This window comes from Mobula hypostoma, chromosome 23 (genome assembly GCF_963921235.1).
Source record: "Mobula hypostoma chromosome 23, sMobHyp1.1, whole genome shotgun sequence".
Classification (NCBI taxonomy): Eukaryota; Metazoa; Chordata; class Chondrichthyes; order Myliobatiformes; family Myliobatidae; genus Mobula; species Mobula hypostoma.
In genome coordinates this window covers 17,700,165-17,719,355 of record NC_086119.1, presented here as the reverse complement: position 1 = coordinate 17,719,355, position 19,191 = coordinate 17,700,165, and the positions used below count along the sequence as shown (strand labels likewise).

Below are 19,191 nucleotides of genomic sequence, written 5' to 3'. Positions count from 1 at the left end.
ACAAGGTGATCTCTTTGTGATTGTTGTTACTCTCCACACAATATATATTACTTCATATTCAGAATCAGTAGCAGTGCACATTAGGGTCCTAGTGTGCAGAGTTATCACAAACACACACACATTAAAAATGCATATAGTGCAAGACCATTACAGTACCATGGTCACTGTGACTGGGGAAAGACTTGGTTGGTTGTAGCATTGTCACAAAATGCAGTCTTTAAAAGATCGATATTCCATTAATTTTACATTCTGGTAGTCCCCTTGCTTCAACTTCTGAAGCTATCATGGAAATGCGCCAATCTTTAATGGCCACCAGCCTCCTGTGATACAGCACACGGGCTCAGTGCGGTGGCCACCAACACCCCCTGCTTCAGTATACTGACTCAGTGAAGCGGCCACCACCTCCACTGGTACACAGGTTCAGCAGCCAAGTGCTGTTTGCACCCTACTAAAAATAACTATCCTACACACCCACTCAAATACCTCCATCCGTGCCGGGTCGAGCGTCGAGCTAGCCACTCGGCCTCGTTAAAAAACAGGGTCGAGTCAGGAACGTTCATATCGTGACCCGGTTAATCCGAAAGGAGACCAATCCTGACACTACGTGCCAGACAAGAATGGCTGACTGTCTGGTGCGACATGCTAGAAAAATAACCTGCACCTGCCTTCAACCACCCCTCACCCCAAAGCTCTGACCAGGACAGATGGATAAAAGGTACTCACATGAATGTCCATTTCTTCTCTTGCTTTGTTAAATATTATGCCTGTTGTGAATTTCATAATATAACTCTGGAGCATACAATTGTTGACCCAAACCTGCGGCTGCATTGGCTTCATGATGGCCCTTGCATGACCTGACGATGAATCCAGGAGTCAGTAAAAGAAATGGCGAAGTAAATAAGGGCTTATTTACTATTTTAAACATGAGAAAGTCTACAGTTGCTGGAAATCCGAAGCAAAGCAGACAAAATTTACTATTTTAAAAGTTTACTATTTTATGGATAGATTAAAAAGATAGAGAATGTAGTTTAGAATTACATTAATACTAGATATTATTATTTATAAATTATTGCTATCATTGAATATCAAACTGCAGCATTTTACCGAGGAGAGATCAAAAGACTGGCTGAAGTGAAGGAATTAGTAGAATTGGGGAAATGTAAACATTTTGGCCTTAAGTGTTGGCAGGTGTGATTCTAAATGGGAGTAACTCACTTAGGCAACTTGGTCAGCACAATCTATTTGGGCTGAAGGGCCTGTTTCTGCACTGTATAGCTCTAACTCTGCGAGTGCAAATTCCCTGAGTTTTTTTTCCCACTTTCTGAATCACAGTGCCTTGTCAATGTAAAAAAAACCATGTCTTTTAGTGGTTGGAAATGAGAAATTGTGTTAAATTGGATTCGAACCTTGGTGCATCTTTTGCCTAAAGTAGTACAGCGTGTATGCACGTGCATCTTCTTAACAATTTCTATAATCTCGCGTCATTTTTGCCCCAAGGTGAACAGATATTTAATTAGGCAGCTTTGGGCAAGGACTGCTTCTTATTTCATTTAATTTTGTTGTGTTTTCTAGAAAATCTGAATCAACATTCATACTTCTCTGACTTCCTGACGAGCGTAGATGTGACAATTTGCATAGCAGGTCAGACATGAGCAGATTCGGGAGGGAGGATGATTCCATGACTAATATCACTTCCAGTTCTGTCTGGCTGGTTTCAGTAACCTTTTCCATCTTTGGCAGTTATATAAAACACTCTGCCGAGCTCCTGCTTTCCTCATTGGACCTTTTGTTCCTGTTCCTCACCGATATGAATTTTAAAAGCGTGGCTTAAGCGTTGTAGAAGTGCATAACCCTTTCCTGCACATTAATTTTTATTGAATCTGCTAACTGTCCGACCGAATGAATAAATCCCACGCTGCCCAGGCAGTGCAAGGTTCCACTTGTTCTCCCGTGATTTTTTTTTCTTTTTGCAGTCTGAGTCGGCAATTAAGCTCTGAGCCTATTGTGAGTGTATAATGCTCTTGGCAGACTGTCGTTGTAATCTGTTGCATGCGCAGAATAATAATCATAGAAAAATGGTGATGACAAGAGTGGCATTTTGTTTACAAATCCACCCCCAAGCTTTACGGCTGTCAGAGTGCAATTTGAATGGGTGAACAGTAATTGGTACCACAAGTGGTCGAACAACATTTAGATTAACACTTTTCTCCCATGTCTACAAAATTTTTGCAAACGCCTTATTTTTTCCTTCTAGATGATTTCCTCGACAGATTTAGATATTGTTTGTATCTAGCGTGCTAGGGAAAACTTCCACTGTGCAATGTAAAAGCATTTCACAGTAGTACATTTAAAGAAGAAGGAAAATAAAATATAAATCATGGATTATGCCACATTAGTTAAAGAGGGAATTATAGATAGTTATTTTTGGTCTGATGACTGACAGAGTTTAGATCAGAAATGTAAGTTTAACATGAACAAACTCAATGAAATCATACAGTTGTAAGCATATTTTAACCTTACAGCAATAACAAATTCATAACAGAACTATTAATGCTCGCACTTAACCACCTTCTGATGTCCCTATGTTCTTTGTATCCAGTTATACAATTTGTGAAGTGCGGTGACTATTATATTGCAGGAAAACATTAGAAAGTGTCAGTTGGACATGATGGAAAGATGAGACCAATTGTTATTATGATAGGGATAGGCAGATTCCCATGGTGATGCTCCAGTCACTGTTCCTGAGGACTGGTGTCTGAGCATCCCCAAACTCCGGCCCCCAACAAATAAATTCCTAATATTTCTGGAACTAAATCTCTTGTTTTTAAAATGAATCAGATATCCTGAGATCTCTTTAGCGAGTTGGTAAGGCGGCTGCCAGGTGTGTTATAGGTTTGTCAGCGCTTCAGAATTTCCCGATATTCTCATAGGATGGAAGGTTCCTAAGCAACCAGAAGTGGTCAGCCCAGCAGCCAGGGCTTAGACCTCGCTACTTACTCCACCTGTTTATGTACTGCCTTTCTGATCTCCTTCTACAACTGCTGGTGGAACGCAAAGAAATACAATTGCAGAGGTAAACGTGATAATACCTGTAAGCCGTGGGCGTGTCTCCTGCTCACCTGTCGTAAAATCAAACCACCAGAAACGGAGTTGGCAATCTCAACCAACAGTTGTACAAGCCAAAACAATACTCAAATACTGAGGTCCTATGTGTTATATGGTTTTTCACCTAACATCTAACACAGTAGTGATGGAACAATTTGGTGGCACAGGATAGTAAGATAATTGTGACCTGTCCTTGAGAGACTAATTGGGCTGAAGAGCTAATAAGTAACAAGCCCAAGAGTATCTTCTCATCAACTTCCCTAATGTAAACTGGGCCCTTCTTAGTGCAAGGAGTTTAGATGGGGCAGAGTTTGTTAAGTGTATCCAGGAAGGTTTCTTGGCAAGAGGAGAGGACTGGTGTTGTGTAATGACCCTGACCAGGTGTCTGACTTTTCAGTGGGTGAGCAGTTAGGGAACAGTGACCACAACTCCTTAACTTTCAGGCTAGCTATAGATAAGCATAGGTATAGTCCTTGAGGGAGTGTTTTAAATTGGAGTAAGGAACATTATGAGGGCATTAGGCAGGAACTAAATAGTTAATAGGGAATACCCTTTTTTCTGGCAAGTTCACATCAGACATGTGGAGGGTGTTTAAAGGTCAATTTTACAGACTACAGGGAAGGTATGTTCCTGTTAGAAGGAAGGACAGGGAAGGAAAGATAAGAGAACCTTGGATGGCCAGAGAGGTGGTGAATTTAGTCATGAAGAAAAATAAAAGTATGTAAAACTTTGGAAGTTAGGATCAAATGAAACACATGAGGAGTATAAAGAAGCCAGAAAAGAACTAAAGGCAGCAATGAGGAAAGCTAGGAGGGGCCAAGAAAAGTCCTCGGCAAGTAGGATTAAGGTGAACCCCAAGGCATTCTATACATACATCAAGAGCAGGAGGATATCTGGGGAGAGGGTGGGACCACTCCAAGGATAAAGGGGGGAAACATTTGCTTGGATGCGGAGAATGTGAATGAAGTATTAATGAGTACTTTGCTTCAGTATTTACCTAGGAAAAGGATATAGAGGACCTGGGGATCAGTGCTTAGTGTATAAATAAGTTAGAGTGTTCAGAGGTCAGGGAGGAGGAAGTGTTGGCCTCCTTATGAGTATTAAGATGGATCTGTCCCCAAGGCCTGATAGGATTTACCCCAGGTTATTGAAGGAGGCAGATGAGATTGCTGGGGCCTTGACCAGTATCTCCAGCCACAGGTGAGGTCCTGGAGGACTGGCAAGTGGCTAATGTTGTACCTCTGTTTAAGAAGGGAACAAGGGGAAATTCTGGGAACTATACACTCGTGAGTCTTACGTCAGTTGTAGGGAAATCACTAGGAATAAATTCTTAAGGATAGTATTTATGAGCATTTAGAAACACATGGCCTAATTAGGAAGAGCCAGAGTGGCTTTGTGAGGGGCAGGTCGTGTCTTACCAACTTGATTGAGATTTTGACAAGGTGATGAGGGGAGGGCAATGGATGTTGCCTACATGGATTTTAGTCAGTCATTTGACAAAGTTCCACATGGGATGCTAATCCAGAAGAATCGTTAAGATGCACGGGGTCTGTAGCAAATGGGCTGCTTGGATTCAGAACCAGCTTGCACATAGAAGACGGAGGGTAGTGGTTGAAGAAATTTATTCGAGTTGGAGATCTGTAATCAGCAATTGTCTGCAGAGATCTCTGGTATTTGTGATAGCTATAAATGCCCTGGATGAAAATGTAGATGGGTGGGTTTATAAGATTGTAGATGATACCAAGATTGGTGGAGTTATGTATAGTGTAGAAGACTGACAAAAAATACAGCGTGATATAGATCAGTTGTAGATATGGGGAGAGAAATGGCAGATGGAGTTTAACCCAGCTAAATGTGGTGTTGTACCTTGGTAGAACAAATGCAAGGAGACAGCACACTGTTAGGGACAAGATCCTTAACAGTGTTGCTGAGCAGAGCCATCTTAGGATCCAAGTTCATAGCTCCTTGAAAGTACCTACACAGGTTGATCAGGTGGTTAATAAGACTTATGGAAGGCACTGAGTTTAAAAGTCAAACTCAACTTTATAAAACTCTGGTTAGGCCACCTCTGGAGTATTACACACAGTTCTGGTCTCCCCACTACTGGAAGGATGTTGAGGCTCCAGAGAGGGTGCAGAAGAGGTTTACCAGGATGCTAACCAGAGGAATACTGCAGATGCTGGAAATTCAAGCAACACACATCAAAGTTGCTGGTGAACGCAGCAGGCCAGGCAGCATCTCTAGGAAGAGGTACAGTCGACGTTTCAGGCCGAGACCCTTCTCTTCCTAGAGAGGCTGCCTGGCCTGCTGCGTTCACCAGCAACTTTGATGTGTGTTACCAGGTTGCTGCCTGCTTTATAGGGCATGTGCTGTCATGAGAGGCTGCAGAAACTTGGTTTGTTTTCAATGGAACACTGAAGGCTGAGAGGAGATCTGATAGAGGTTTATATCCTTAAGATTATGAGGCATAGAGTAGAGGGGAATATCTGTTTCGTTCAATACCAGAGGGCATGCATTGAAGGTGAGAGGGGTTAGGTTCAAGGGGGATGTGAGGGGTAAGTTTTTTTTACTCAGAGTGGTGGATGACTGGTATGGTGGTAGAGGCAAATACAGTAGAGGCTTTTAAGAGATGTTTGGATAGGCTGGTGGATGTAAGGAAGATGGAGGGATATGGACATGGTGTTTTTGATTTGCTTTTTAGCAGGTTTGGTATAACAATGTAGGCCAAATGGCCTGTTCCTGTGTTGTACTGTTCTATGCTCTATCAGAAGGCTTCCACAGTTCAGTCAGCACAAACAGGTTTCTGAGGAGCTGCTTTGTGCAGTGGTTTAGAGGAAGTAAATAATCATTTGCATAACATCACCAAAGCACGGGGGGAAATGGATAAAACCCAGTGTCTGGTTTATCTCTCCAGGGTACCAACCACACACATTTGCTAAACAAATAAAAACACATTTTAAAATATTAATCAAAATGTTTATATATTTGTTTTAATTGGCACATTGTTTATGAAGGTCAAAATCCAGCTGGGTTCCCTGTATCATTATCCTCACTACTTGGAAAGCAATGAAAGAATCCATTGTAACTCAAAATCATATGGTGCCTCTATGTATTGTTCATGTATAATCAACATCTTCCAGTCAAAGTGTTTGATTTTTATGGTATTAGACTTTCAATGTAATGCATTTCCCAGCAGATTAATCCATGCCGTGAAATCATCTCCAACAATTGCTATATGACAATAATCTTTATAATCTACTTTAGTATACTTAAACATCCTAAGGGACCTTACAGGAATTGTAGCTAATAGAAATCAATACAGGGTTGCACAGGAAGATTTCTGGTGACCAAAAGCTTGGTGAAATTAATGTGTTTTAAACAGTGCCTTGGGGAGCAGACATATAGGGAATGAATTTCAGAGCTCAATGTCTAGGCAGCTGAATAGAAGACACGCAATGGTTGTACACAGAAAACCTCAGTGGCATATTATGCTCCCCTGAAAACATGTATGAATACCCTGACTGGTATTCATTAGGGGCCTCATACCACATACTCAAATGTGTAAAATTTTACAATTAACCCCAGAATATATTTGGCTTATAATTTTGATAGTTTCTAGTTGATTTAGTAAATGTATAATAACTACATTTCAGCAGCCGGTAAGTTTGTTTAAATTGGTCTTTTTTTAAAAAAGAACAAATGGTAATGTGTGTGGAAATTGATTCTAAAAGTAGAAATAACAACTTTTCTTAGCACACTCACACAATAAACTGTCAAATTTTACATAACTAACAATTGTTTAATTCAAAGGCAGAATTCTCAGATCACTATTTTGCATTACTCAGTAGGAAAAATATTTCATCACAGACAAAAGACCAAACATCTTTGAGCACTTCAGATAGTTCAATATAACTTCTCTTCCACAATGACACTAAATTCTCAGAGTAGGTTCAGATACTATCAAGCTTAGAGGTGTCTCAAGATTTTTCTACTGAGAACTGTTTTCCTTTGTTTTCTTACAAAGAGTAATCAGGGTCTATAGTGAATAGAGTGAAGGTTATTTACACAGCACACATATTAATGAATCAGCACAGAATTATTATCTCTCTCACACAGAACACATATTATGATGTGACTGTTGTATCTGATCACTGGGATAATATTTACAAAGCGCACTGCACAGCAAGTTTCCTGCAATTCATTCCCTAGAGCAGGGGTTCCCAAACTGGGGTGCAGGGACCCCTGGCTTAATGGTATTGGACCATGGCATAAAAAGTGGTTGGGAACCCCTGGCCTACAGTAACATTAATACACTAAAACACAAAAGAGTAGCTTTGCGAAGAAATACTTCCATCATATACAAATGTTAGAAATTAAAAATTATTGAGCTCTATTTATAGTTTAATAAAAAGTCTCAGTGGGTTACTAAACAGTAACTGTTGTTGATAGGTTCAGTTTAAAGACAAATCATCCAAAATTTGGTCAAATAGTTCAAAAGTCAGTTGAAGCCTTTATATGCATGAATCGTTTCTTGGGGTTGGTTCAAGGGAGTTGTTTATCCAGCTGATCAAACTAAAGGTACAGTTGAAAAGCAAAGCTGCCACATAAGTTATATCAAATAGTTGAAAGCTAAAATGCTAAATAGATTTTTTAACATGTTCATTCAATGTATTACCAGAATCATCTTGTAAGCATTCCAACATACTACAGAAAGCAACTCTGCAAGGTTGCAAACACAATTTCATATCAAATCGATTATTTTGTTCAGCAAAATAGTGATTTATATTCATTAGTTTGTGAGTCAACATATGGTTTGGGAGAAATTTCAAAGTTCCCACCTCCCTACTATGTGGTGTATTAACTGGTAAAGAACTTGTCATAAAAATATTAAAATCTGAATTACTCTGTGTCAAAGAAGCTGCACCAGTATATCTGCACCTTTACATTTCAGATTTTCTTCTGCCTTGGATATCTTTTGTGCTGTTCCCAGCCTTGGCATTGCACAAATATCAATCTGCATCCACTGACTGAAAAGAAAGCTCACTCTCCTCATAAACACTTCATAAAGGAAAAAGTTATAATTATACAGAATTTTTGATTAAAGTGCAACTGGAGAAATAACTCCACTTGAAGATACAGAGGAGGAGGCAAGGTTTTGGCCTTAGATTGGTGCAAAGGAGAATCTGTTTAGATGCAGTATCACTGTAGATTGCAGGCTTTTGCAGTAATTGGCTTTGCTGTTTCTGATCTAATGTTAATTCATAAAATAATACCAGCTGGATTGAAGGTTTTTGGAACAAAGGGAGATCAGAAATATGGAAGAGATGGTGGAAAATGCTTATGCTATTATTAGCAACAAGCACAAAATACTGGAGAAACTCAGCAGGTCCGGCAGGATCTACAGAAGTAACAGTTAACTGTTTGGGCACAGACCTTCAGGAATGGAAGTGAAAGGGGAAGACGCCAGAATAAAAAGGAAGGGGGAGGGAAAGGAGGATAGCTAGGAGACAGGTAAAGCCAGGTGGTTAGGAAATGTAAAGGGCTGGAGAGGAAGGAATCTGGTAGGAGAGTGGACCATAGGAGAAAGGGAAGGAGTATGGAACTAGAAGGGAGGTCATAGGCAGGTGAGAAGAGATAAGAGGCCAGAGTGGGAATAGAAGAGGGGAGGGGGAGGGATTTTTTTTAATTGGAAGTGGAAATCAATATTCATTGCATCAGGTTGGAGGCTATTCAGATGGAATATAAGGAGTTGCTCCTCCAACATGAAGATGGCTTCATGGTGGCACAAGAGGAGGCCAAGGACGGACATGTCGAATTAGGAATGGGAATGGGAATTAAATAGTTTGGCCACCGGGAAGTTCTGCTTTTGACGGATGGGGCAGAGGGACTCGATGAAACAGTCCCCCAATTTACAAGAGAAGGCTGCATCGGGAGCATTGGACACAATAGACTACCCCAATGAGATTAGCAGGTGAAGTATTGCCTCATCTGGAGTACTGCTTAGGGCCCTGAATGGAGATGAGGGAGAAGGTAAATGGGCACGTGTAGCACTTTGACTTCTTGCATGTTAATTGCTGAGAAGGAGTTTAGTGGGGAGGGACGAATGGACAAGGAATGCTGTTGTTAACTAGTTTATATAACTGGCCTTACCACCAGCTACATCATTGACAGAATTACTAATCTTGAACTCTCTACAAAGAGCAGCAAAGCTAATAATTAAGATGGATTTGAGAAATGATTATTAGTTGTGTTGGCCTTTTACAACAAATACAGAGAGGAGCTTATTTATCTGAGTGAATAAACCAGTTCAAGGATGAATAGAATAACATTATTCCAAACAGATATTTCAAGATAGATACCAAAGGAAATTCTACAGATGAAATTGAATATATTCAAAGTCCTACAATTTTATAATTTATTGAGCTCTAAAGACATACAGCACACTTTCCCATCTTTACACTATTTCTACTGCAATTTATCTCCCCCCTCCCACCCCACCTTTCCATCAATTTCCCCCAGATTCTACTACCCACCTACACACTAGGGGAAACTTACAGTGGTAGGAATGTGAACTTAATCCTTATTATAATATTATGGTCTGTCATATACTGTACATCTATTACTGTATAGTTAAAAAGAGAGAGTAATGGAGGAATAAAGAACAGTAGCTTCCTATTCAAAATTAACAAAAACACTCTTGTCAACCACTATTTTTATGTATAGTAACTTTCTGAGAAATTGGAATGGGCTAGGTGGATTATAATACTATTTTCTGATTCCATAAAATCATTAATTAATTCAAAGTGACTAATTTCAAAGTAATTGAAAATATTTTGGTAAAGATAAGAGAATATGAAAGAAACTACTGATTTGCTTTTAAAGATTTGATTTCTCTGTCTAAACCTTGCAGTAAAAGGTGATCACTAGATTTTTAAAAACCTGGACATTCTATAAAAAATATGAACGCCAGTAGGGCTCAATCTGTGGAAAATAAATGAGAATTTCCAATAAATTCTTTGAAACATAACTTCCCTTGAAATCTTTAATGTTGTATTGATGCTTTGATAAGTAGATAACACCTGCTGCACAAGAATGGCTGCGACACATTCCATTACAATTCACAAGGTTTCTACAGCAACTAGAGTGTAACCTTGGATACAGTAACCTAGGACACTAGAGTTATTGGCAATGAGAAGGTATCCAATCCGATGTTAAAACTCTGGTACTCAGTCTTTACAGAAAAAGGGCATCAGATTACATCAAACTGCATATAAGAGACCGTTTGACTCAATTTCTTACCTGTATTACTTTTCAACTAAATACAAAAATACTGGAAATACAAAGCAGGCTTCATCATCAACATCTATTGACAAATAATATTATGAACATGAATGCTTTATTAAAATCGTAATTTAAAAGCCATGCCAAATCAAAATTAATGTTCATTATGGAGAGGAATGACTTGTCATATTTATTTCATCTGCCCAAGTCCCCAACAGTAAAAGCTTACTGTGCGAACACTATTGCAACATTTTAGACAAAGATTTAACACTTGAATCACATTCTTAATTTTTCCATTTTGAATGGTTACAGCTAATAACAGGAAAGCATACATTTACATACAATTAATTCAAACAAAGCAGGCTAAAACAGTGTAATTACCCACCCACACGTATCAATATAAAATAATTATCAATGTGGATAAAAGGAATATTAAAAAGTGCATTTACAGTTAAGATCAGCACATTAATAGATTAATTAAATGAAATACCCTCCACTTGGGCTGATATAGTCAATAATTTGGCCTGTAGCTCTGCAGAACCAAAAATGTTGAATCACCGTTCAGAGAGTTTATATAATGCAAATACTGTTCAGGGAGTACCTTCTCTAACGATTAAGGGTTACTTTTGGAGTACTTCACGTGTATTCCTTCACATAAAACCAAGGTCTGTGATCTACAAAGTCACAGCTGACTCTTTGAAACACGCAGATCATGATCTTGGAGAGTATTTATTGTAACCATCACAGAACTGATTGATTGTAAATTTCACTGCACGCTGACTCTATCTTGACAAAAGTTAAATGCACTCTATGTCTGTTCTTCCAGTAACAATTAAAAATGTTTCTTCAAGTAGGTAGCTTACTGCGAAACAAAATGTCTGCTGCATGAACTTAAACCATAAGTGAAAATGCAAGGAAAAAAATTCAAAAAAAGTACCCTGGAAAAAATAAACATCTAAACCTTTACTGAAATAGATTATTCTTGTAGAATTCCACATTTTAATCACTAAATGCTCCAATTCCTGAGGTAGTGCACCATTGGCCTCATGACCACAAAACTCCCTATTTCAGTAACAGTGCTTGTCACTCAAGTCTGCTTTCACTAAACCCGTTTGCACAAATAAATTGCAGTCCATGCTTTGATGGGGCTTACTTCACTGTGGTCTCCAGTATTTATCAACATACATAACATGAATCATGCAATATCCACACAATGACGTTGCAAAGAAAGGAAAAGTGTAGATATTAAAATTGGATGACTGCTGATGCAGTGGGTGGAGGATGAGGAAGGAGGTGGACCATTAGAGATTAAATGTTGCAATATAAAATTGTAAAACATAAAATTTAGACCTAAACCAATAAAAATTTATATGATTTTGTACACCATTATAGAACAATAAACTTCTCCCAAGAAAACTGGGATGTTTTCAAATGGGAATGTTATTTCGTTTTAAATAAATGTATATTAAGACAACTACAGCAAACCTTCTAAAATTTATATTGTTGCTTCAATTTCTTTTTGAATATTCATGTTAGAACTCCTTTACACAATATTCCTGAAATATAGCTTGCTTTGAAGAAATGCAACAAAAGATGCCATTACTGGGACAGGTGATACATTCGGGCTAATTTTGACCGGGGTGGGGTGGGGTGGGGTGTAAGTACAGCAGTACTGATTCAGCTGTTTGCTGTTAGTTCTATTTCCAAGGAGGTCAAATAGCAGAGATTTATAACAGACATTAGTCCGACATTGCTCATTTTACATTGCGCTCTCCAGTCAAGTTACCCTCTGAGTGCAGCTACTCGGACACATGGGTTTGCCCGATTTAACTCAGTGGTTGGTTGAGGTGGCTCATGAGGGCTTTCATGTGACCCTCTGGGGGGAGAAATAAATAGACTGGAATATTGAAATTGCTATGTATTATTTGTGTTACTTAGTAAATTCACAAACAAAAAAAAACTCAATTTTTTTGACAGCTTTCACATTTTGAGGAACTATTGTAAACAACACCCACTGCATCCACACTGCAAGATGCATCCTCTACCCTGCTACACTCTGTTTGGGCTTCAGGAAGAGCAAGGTCTGCATCTGGACAACATTTTTACATTAGGGTAACTTTACATCCGCTGGGGTGCTGAGCTTTTCTCCTCTTTCCATGACACCTTAGCTATTATCATTCATTCCACTCAGAACCCCGGCAGAGAACTAAAGGAGTGAAAGTGAAATATTTACTCATTTGACTAATTTAAAATCTAGGCTTTTATAATTTTTTTCCAACAATCAGAAAACTGGAATGAATTTAACACCTCATTATAAGATTGCCCATTTAAAAATATTAAGATCTATACCAAAGTTGTTTCGCTGCAACTATTAAATGCAACTACAACTTCTAGATTTCAAGTAACTAGGAACAAACAGATAAGTTTAGGTCTGGTTCAATCTGAAGTGCTGCTGTACCTTCTGGAAGCAGAACGTAAGCAACCTTGTTTGTTAGACAGGAGCTCATGTAAATAACATTAAATATACTTAAAAAAAAATAAAAGTTGCAAATTGATCTGCTTTACAGGCTACCTTGCATTATCCACTGATCTGTGTGAAATGTCAATGAGGTGCAAGAAGTGGACATGTTTAACAGCATCCAGCTCCCACGACTATGTGTCAGAGCAAGTCCGGGAGGATGAGGCCTGGTGGCTTAGGCTCCACGCAATTAATCCAGAAATTGGCACAGCTGGCATGATACTGGTGACCACCATAAGATAACTTAAAATTGTCACTTGCTGAGTTAAAGGCCTGAAAAGAAGAAAACAATGGTGAGAATAAAACATTAAATGCAACTAGATGTAAAACTGAAACAGAGACATAATATACATTAATGTCTGCATAAATATTTCCCATCAAATGTAGTTACTGTATATACAAGTGGAAATACTGGGATTAAAACACACACGTTTACAAAGATACTTATGGCTCAAAGTGCCCCACATGAATACAGTGCCTTCAGAACAGGGGTAAGGAGGGATTTTTTTTTGCCAGAAAGTAGTAAATCTGGAATGCTCGCCACAGACTGCAGTGAAGGCTAAGTCCATGCATATATTTAAGGCGGAAGTTGATCATTTCCTGATGGGTCAAGGCATCAAAGGATATGGAGAAAAGGCAGGTGTATGGGATTGAATGGGATTCAGGATCAACCATGATTGAATGACAGAGCAGACTCGATGGGCTGAATGGCCTAATTCTGCTCCTATGTTTTATGGTCTTATGATGTGAAGGGCAGGCAAAACAACACCAAGTTACATTTGATTTTTCCTTGGTATATATTAAAATATGTAACAAAAAATGGAAGCTTGCAAAGCAAAATAGTGTTAGGAACTGTTTTGCAAAAGTACAAGGGAACCAATTCCCATCCATGCTTTGAGAACTTGGGGTGAGTACTAGTTACAGCCTTGAAAGTAGATATGGTGAAAAGTCTGGGGAAGCAATAAGAGCAAAGGGTCTTGAAGGGTATAATAAGGGGCAATTTCTTTGTGGAAGTGGGAGACAGAGACAAGGACGTTGAGAGGGAGAGGGACTTGCGGTTCCCTCTGGCAGTTTATTGTGTGGTGTGGTTTAGTGATCCGTTTAGTGATAGTATTATTTTGTTTCTTTTATTACTCTATTAATCAGTTTTCTCTATTTCTGTATTTTACTCTTTATATAACTAATAAGTAATTTCTAATAACCTTTAACATGTGTACAGTGCTTTTTTTGTTTGCTGTTGAATCAGGAAAGGACAAGGAAGAAATTTTAAAATATTTTCGGTATACTATTTAAATGGGTTAACCTATCCTTTCACAAGTGAGGTAAGGCTGGGTAAGTTCCTTCAATAAATCTAATTACCTTAAGAGTAGGTAATGGAGGCAGCAGTTAGGGCAGTCGCGTACTCCGTTTGCAGTGTGCGGGATGTCAGGGCGAGCACAATCGTCCCTGATGACTACACCTGCAAAAGGTGCATCCAGCTGCAGCTCCTGACAAACCGAGTTAGGGAACTGGAGCTGGAGCTGGATGAACTTCAGATCATTCAGGAGGCAGAGGCAGAAATAGAGAGGAGTTACAGGGAGATAGTCACCCCTATGAGTCAGGAGACAGGTAGCTGGGTGACTGTCAGGAGAGGGAAGGGGAATAGACAGAATGAGCAGAGCACCCCTCTGGCCGTTCCCACCAATAATACATCGTTTTGGATACTGTTGATGGGGACGACCTACCAGGGACAATTTGCAGTGGTTGCGTCTCTGGCACCGAGACGGGACCCTCAACTCAGAAGGGAAGGAGGGAAAAGAGGAGAGCAGTAGTGATAGGGGATTCGATAGTTAGGGGGACAGATAAGAGGTTCTGTGCAAGAGATCAAGAATCCCGGATGGTCTGTTGCCTCCCTGGTGCCAAGGTCCGTGATATCTCGGATCGAATTCTCGGTATTCTCAAGAGGGAGGGTGAGCAGCCAGATGTTGTGGTCCATGTAGGGACCAATGACGTGGGTAGGATAGGTGAGGAGGTCCTGAAAGGGGAGTTAGGCGCCAAGCTAAAGGACGGGACCTCCAGGATAGCAATCTCAGGATTGCTGCCAGTGCCACGTGCAGGCGGGTTTAGAAATAGTAAGATAGCGCAGATCAACACGTGGCTGAAGACATGGTGCAGGAGGGAGGGCTTCAGATTTATAGATAATTGGTCAGATTTTCAGGGAAGGTGGGACCTGTTCCGGCGGGACGGTTTACATCTGAACTGGAGGGGGACAAATATTATTGCAGGTAGGTTTGCTAGAGAGGCTCCGGTGGATTTAAACTAGATATGAGGGGGGAGGGGAACCAGAGTGTAAGAACAGTTGTAGGGAAGAAGGAAGAAAAAGAAAATAGTAAAGTTGTTTGCACTGTTAGTGATAAGCAGAGAGTAAGAGGTGGAAAATTTCTTAAATGCATTTATTTTAATGCTAGGAGCATTATAAGAAAGGTGGATGAGCTTAAAGCATAGATTGATACCTGGAGGTATGATGTGATAGCTATTAGTGAAACATGGTTGCAGGAGAGGTGTGATTGGCAACTAAATATTCCTGGATTTAATTGCTTCAGGTGTGATAGAATTGGAGGGACAAGAGGGGGAGGTGTTGCATTGCTTGTCAGAGAAAATATTACAGCGGTGCTCTGGCAGGATAGATTAAGGGCTTGTCTAGGGAGGCTATTTGGGTGGAATTGAGGAATGGGAAAGGTGTAATAACACTTATGGGGGTGTATTATAGACCACCAAATGGGGAGCGAGAATTGGAGGAGCAAATTTGTAAAGAGATAGCAGAAATTTGTAGTAAGCACAAGGTTGTGATTGTGGGAGATTTTAATTTTCCACACATAGACTGGGAGGACCATACTGTGGAGGGGCTGGATGATTTGGAGTTTGTAAAATGTGTGCAGGATAGTTTTTTGCAGCAATACATAGAGGTACCAACTAGAGAAGGGGCAGTGTTGGATCTCCTGTTAGGGAATGAGATAGGTCAAGTGGCTGAGGTTTGTTTTAGGGAGCACTTTGGGTCCAGTGATCACAATGCTAATAGCTTCAATATAATTATGGAGAAGGATAGGTCTGGACCCAGGGTTGAGATTTTTGCTTGGAGAAAGGCTAACTTTGAGGAGATGCGAAAGGATTTAGAAGGAGTGGATTGGGACAATTTGTTTTATGGGAAGAATGTAATAGAGAAATGGAGGTCATTTAAAGGTCAAATTTTGAGGGTACAGAATCTTTATGTTCCTGTTAGGTTGAAAAGAAAGGTTAAACATTTGAGGGAGCCATGGTTTTCAAGGGATATTGGAAACTTGGTTTGGAAAAAGAGAGATATCTACAATAAATATAGGCAGCATGGAGTAAATGAGGGCTTGAGGAATATAAAGAATGTAAAAAGAATCTTAAGAAAGAAATTAGAAAAGCTAAAAGAAGATATGAGGTTGCTTTGGCAAGTAAGGTGAAAATAAATCCCATGGGTTTCTACAGTTATATTAATAGCAAAGAATAGTGAGGGAAAAAATTGGTCACTTAGAGAATCAGAGTGGACAGCTATGTGTGGAGCCAAAAGAGATGGGGGAGATTCTGAATCATTTCTTTTCTTCGGTATTCACTAAGGAGAAGGATATTGAATTGAGTAAGATAAGGAAAACAGGTAGAGAAGTTATGGAAACTACGATGATTAAAGGAGAGGAAGTACTGGTGCTTTTAAGGAATATAAAAGTGGATAAGTCTCCGGGTCCTGACGGGATATCCCCTAGGACCTTGAGGGAAGTTAGTGTGGAAATAGCAGGGGCTCTGACAGAAATATTTCAAATCTCATTAGAAACGGGGATGGTGACGGAGGATTGGCGTATTGCTCATGTTGTTCCATTGTTTAAAAAGGGTTCTAAGAGTAAACCTAGCAATTATCGGCCTGTGAGTTTGACGCCAGTGGTGGGTAAATTGATGGAAAGTATTCTTAGAGATGGTATATATAATTATCTGGATAGACAGGGTCTGATCAGGAACAGTCAACATGGATTTGTGCGTGGAAGGTCACGTTTGACAAATCTTACTGAATTTTTTGAAGAGGTTACTAGGAAAGCTGACGAGGGTAAAGCGGTGGATGTTGTCTATATGGACTTCAATAAGGCCTTTGACAAGGTTCCACACGAAGGTTAGTTAGGAAGGTTCAATCGTTAGGTATTAATATTGAAGCAGTAAAATGGATTCAGCAGTGGCTGGGTGGGAGACGCCAGAGAGTAGTGGTGGATAACTGTTTGTCAGATTGGAGGCCGGTGACTAGTAGTGTGCCTCAGCGATCTGTACTGAGTCCAATGTTCTTTGTCATATACATTAATGATCTGGATGATGGGGTGGTAAATTGGATGAGTAAGTATGCAGATGATGCTAAGGTAGGTGGAGTTGTGGGTAATGAAGTAGGTTTTCAAAGCTTGCAGAGAGATTTAGGCCAGTTAGAAGAGTGGGTTGAAAGATGGCAGATGGAGTTTAATGCTGATAAATGTGAGGTGCTACATTTTGGTAGGACTAATCAAAATAGGACATACATGGTAAATAGTAGGGCACTGAAGAATGCAGTAGAACAGAGGGATCCTGGAATAATGGTGCATAGTTCCCTGAAGGTGGAATCTCATGTGGATAAGGTGGTGAAGAAAGCTTTTGGTATGCCGGCCTTTATAAATCAGAGCATTGAGTATAGGAGTTGGGATGTAATGTTGAAATTGTACAAGGCATTGGTGAGGCCAAATATGGAGTATTGTGTACAGTTCTGGTCACCCAATTACTGTATAGGAAAGATGTCAACAAAATAGAGAGAGTACAGAGAAGATTTACTAGAATGTTACCTGGGTTTCATCTCCTAAGGTACAGAGAAAGGCTGAACAAGTTGGGTCTTTATTCTTTGGAGTGTAGAAGGTTGAGGGGGGACTTGATAGAGGTGTTTAAAATTATGAGGGGGATAGATAGAGTTGACGTGGATAGGCTTTTTCCATTGAGAGTGGGGGAGATTCAAACAACAGGATATGAGTTGAGAGTTAAAGGGCAAAAGTTTAGGGGTAACATGAGGGGGAACTTCTTTACTCAGAGAGTGGTAGCTGTGTGGAACGAGCTTCCAGCAGAAGTGGTTGAGGCAGGTTCGATGTTGTCATTTAAAGTTAAATTGGATAGATATATGGACAGGATAGGAATGGAGGGTTATGGACTGAGTGCAGGTCAGTGGGACTAGGTGAGAGTAAGAGTTCAGCATGGACTAGAAGGGCCGAGATGTCCTGTTTCCGTGCTGTAATTGTTATATGGTCATATGGTAATTGCTGTTGGCTTTATTTCACAGGGCTCCCACAGGGTTATATCAAATACAAAGTTCCTGCCCCAGCTTCTGGAGGGCTAGAAAGAGTATGGACAACAGCAAATAAATACAAGGAGAAGGGATTTAAAGTAAACAGGATTATTCAAAATTCAGGATCATTGTCACTAAGCTTTCAATTGTCACACTCAAACAGCGTTGTTGATTGAATTGGGGGGAATTTGTTACAGCATACAGTAGAAACTTTTTAATGTTGATCCTTATTGAGGTTCACAGCATTTTTTTTCGGGGGGGAGGGAGGTATAATTTGTTGTGGGTTCTAACAACGCACAAATATATGTGTATCACAAGTCAATGAGCCATGTATTATCATCAACAATGGCTCACAAAATGCTGATTTTTTTATGTCACTACATTCACCTGAGTTAAAATTTATTCTTACAAATCAGGAAATAAAAGTAGTCTTGAATTAAATGTAAATGGCAAGCCACATGCTCGGAAATTATGAGATTCAAAGGTGCTCGTGAATCAGCATTCCACATTTAAAACTAGTGGAAACCAAAAATAATCTATCATTATTTTCTCTGAAGCATTCATTTTTATTTGTAATCTGATTGGTCAGTTTACTAAGGATGGCCATACTTGCAACAGTATTAATCAGAAATTTTCCACAAGGTATTCTTCAAATAATAGCTCTACAACATACCCAATGCTCATCAGAAAATAATTTTTAAAATCTGATATCTAATTTAGAACAAAAGGCAATGGGAGTGAAAGGATTTGTTCTATGAAGCCTTAGGTAGTTGGAATTGTAAAATCATTTATTGTAGTGTTAGGAAAGCGGTACCCTTACAGGTAGAGTTCAAGAAACAGTAGACCCAGTATGGGATCATAGGAGTCCATGAAGAAGATCTTCAATTAACGTCAGGCTTTTAAAACAGCTAATCAAAGCTCATGTTGAATAATGTACAAGGAAGAA

At 39.6% G+C, this 19,191-nt stretch overlaps 1 protein-coding gene across 6 annotated transcripts in view; it reads right to left on the bottom strand.

Annotated features, from left to right (window-relative positions):
- Positions 1-9,623: 9,623 nt before the first annotated feature.
- synrg (synergin, gamma) overlaps positions 9,624-19,191 on the bottom strand; it is a 123,333-nt gene continuing 113,765 nt past the window's right edge. For 4 of the 6 annotated variants that reach the window (XM_063031394.1, XM_063031395.1, XM_063031397.1 and 1 more), the window contains one exon: positions 9,624-13,177. In XM_063031394.1, the coding sequence (XP_062887464.1) occupies positions 13,046-13,177 (132 nt within the window). In that variant the 3' untranslated portion in view covers positions 9,624-13,045. The remainder of the gene's footprint in view (positions 13,178-19,191) is intronic. The other 2 variants (XM_063031398.1, XM_063031399.1) reach the window with 1 other exon arrangement.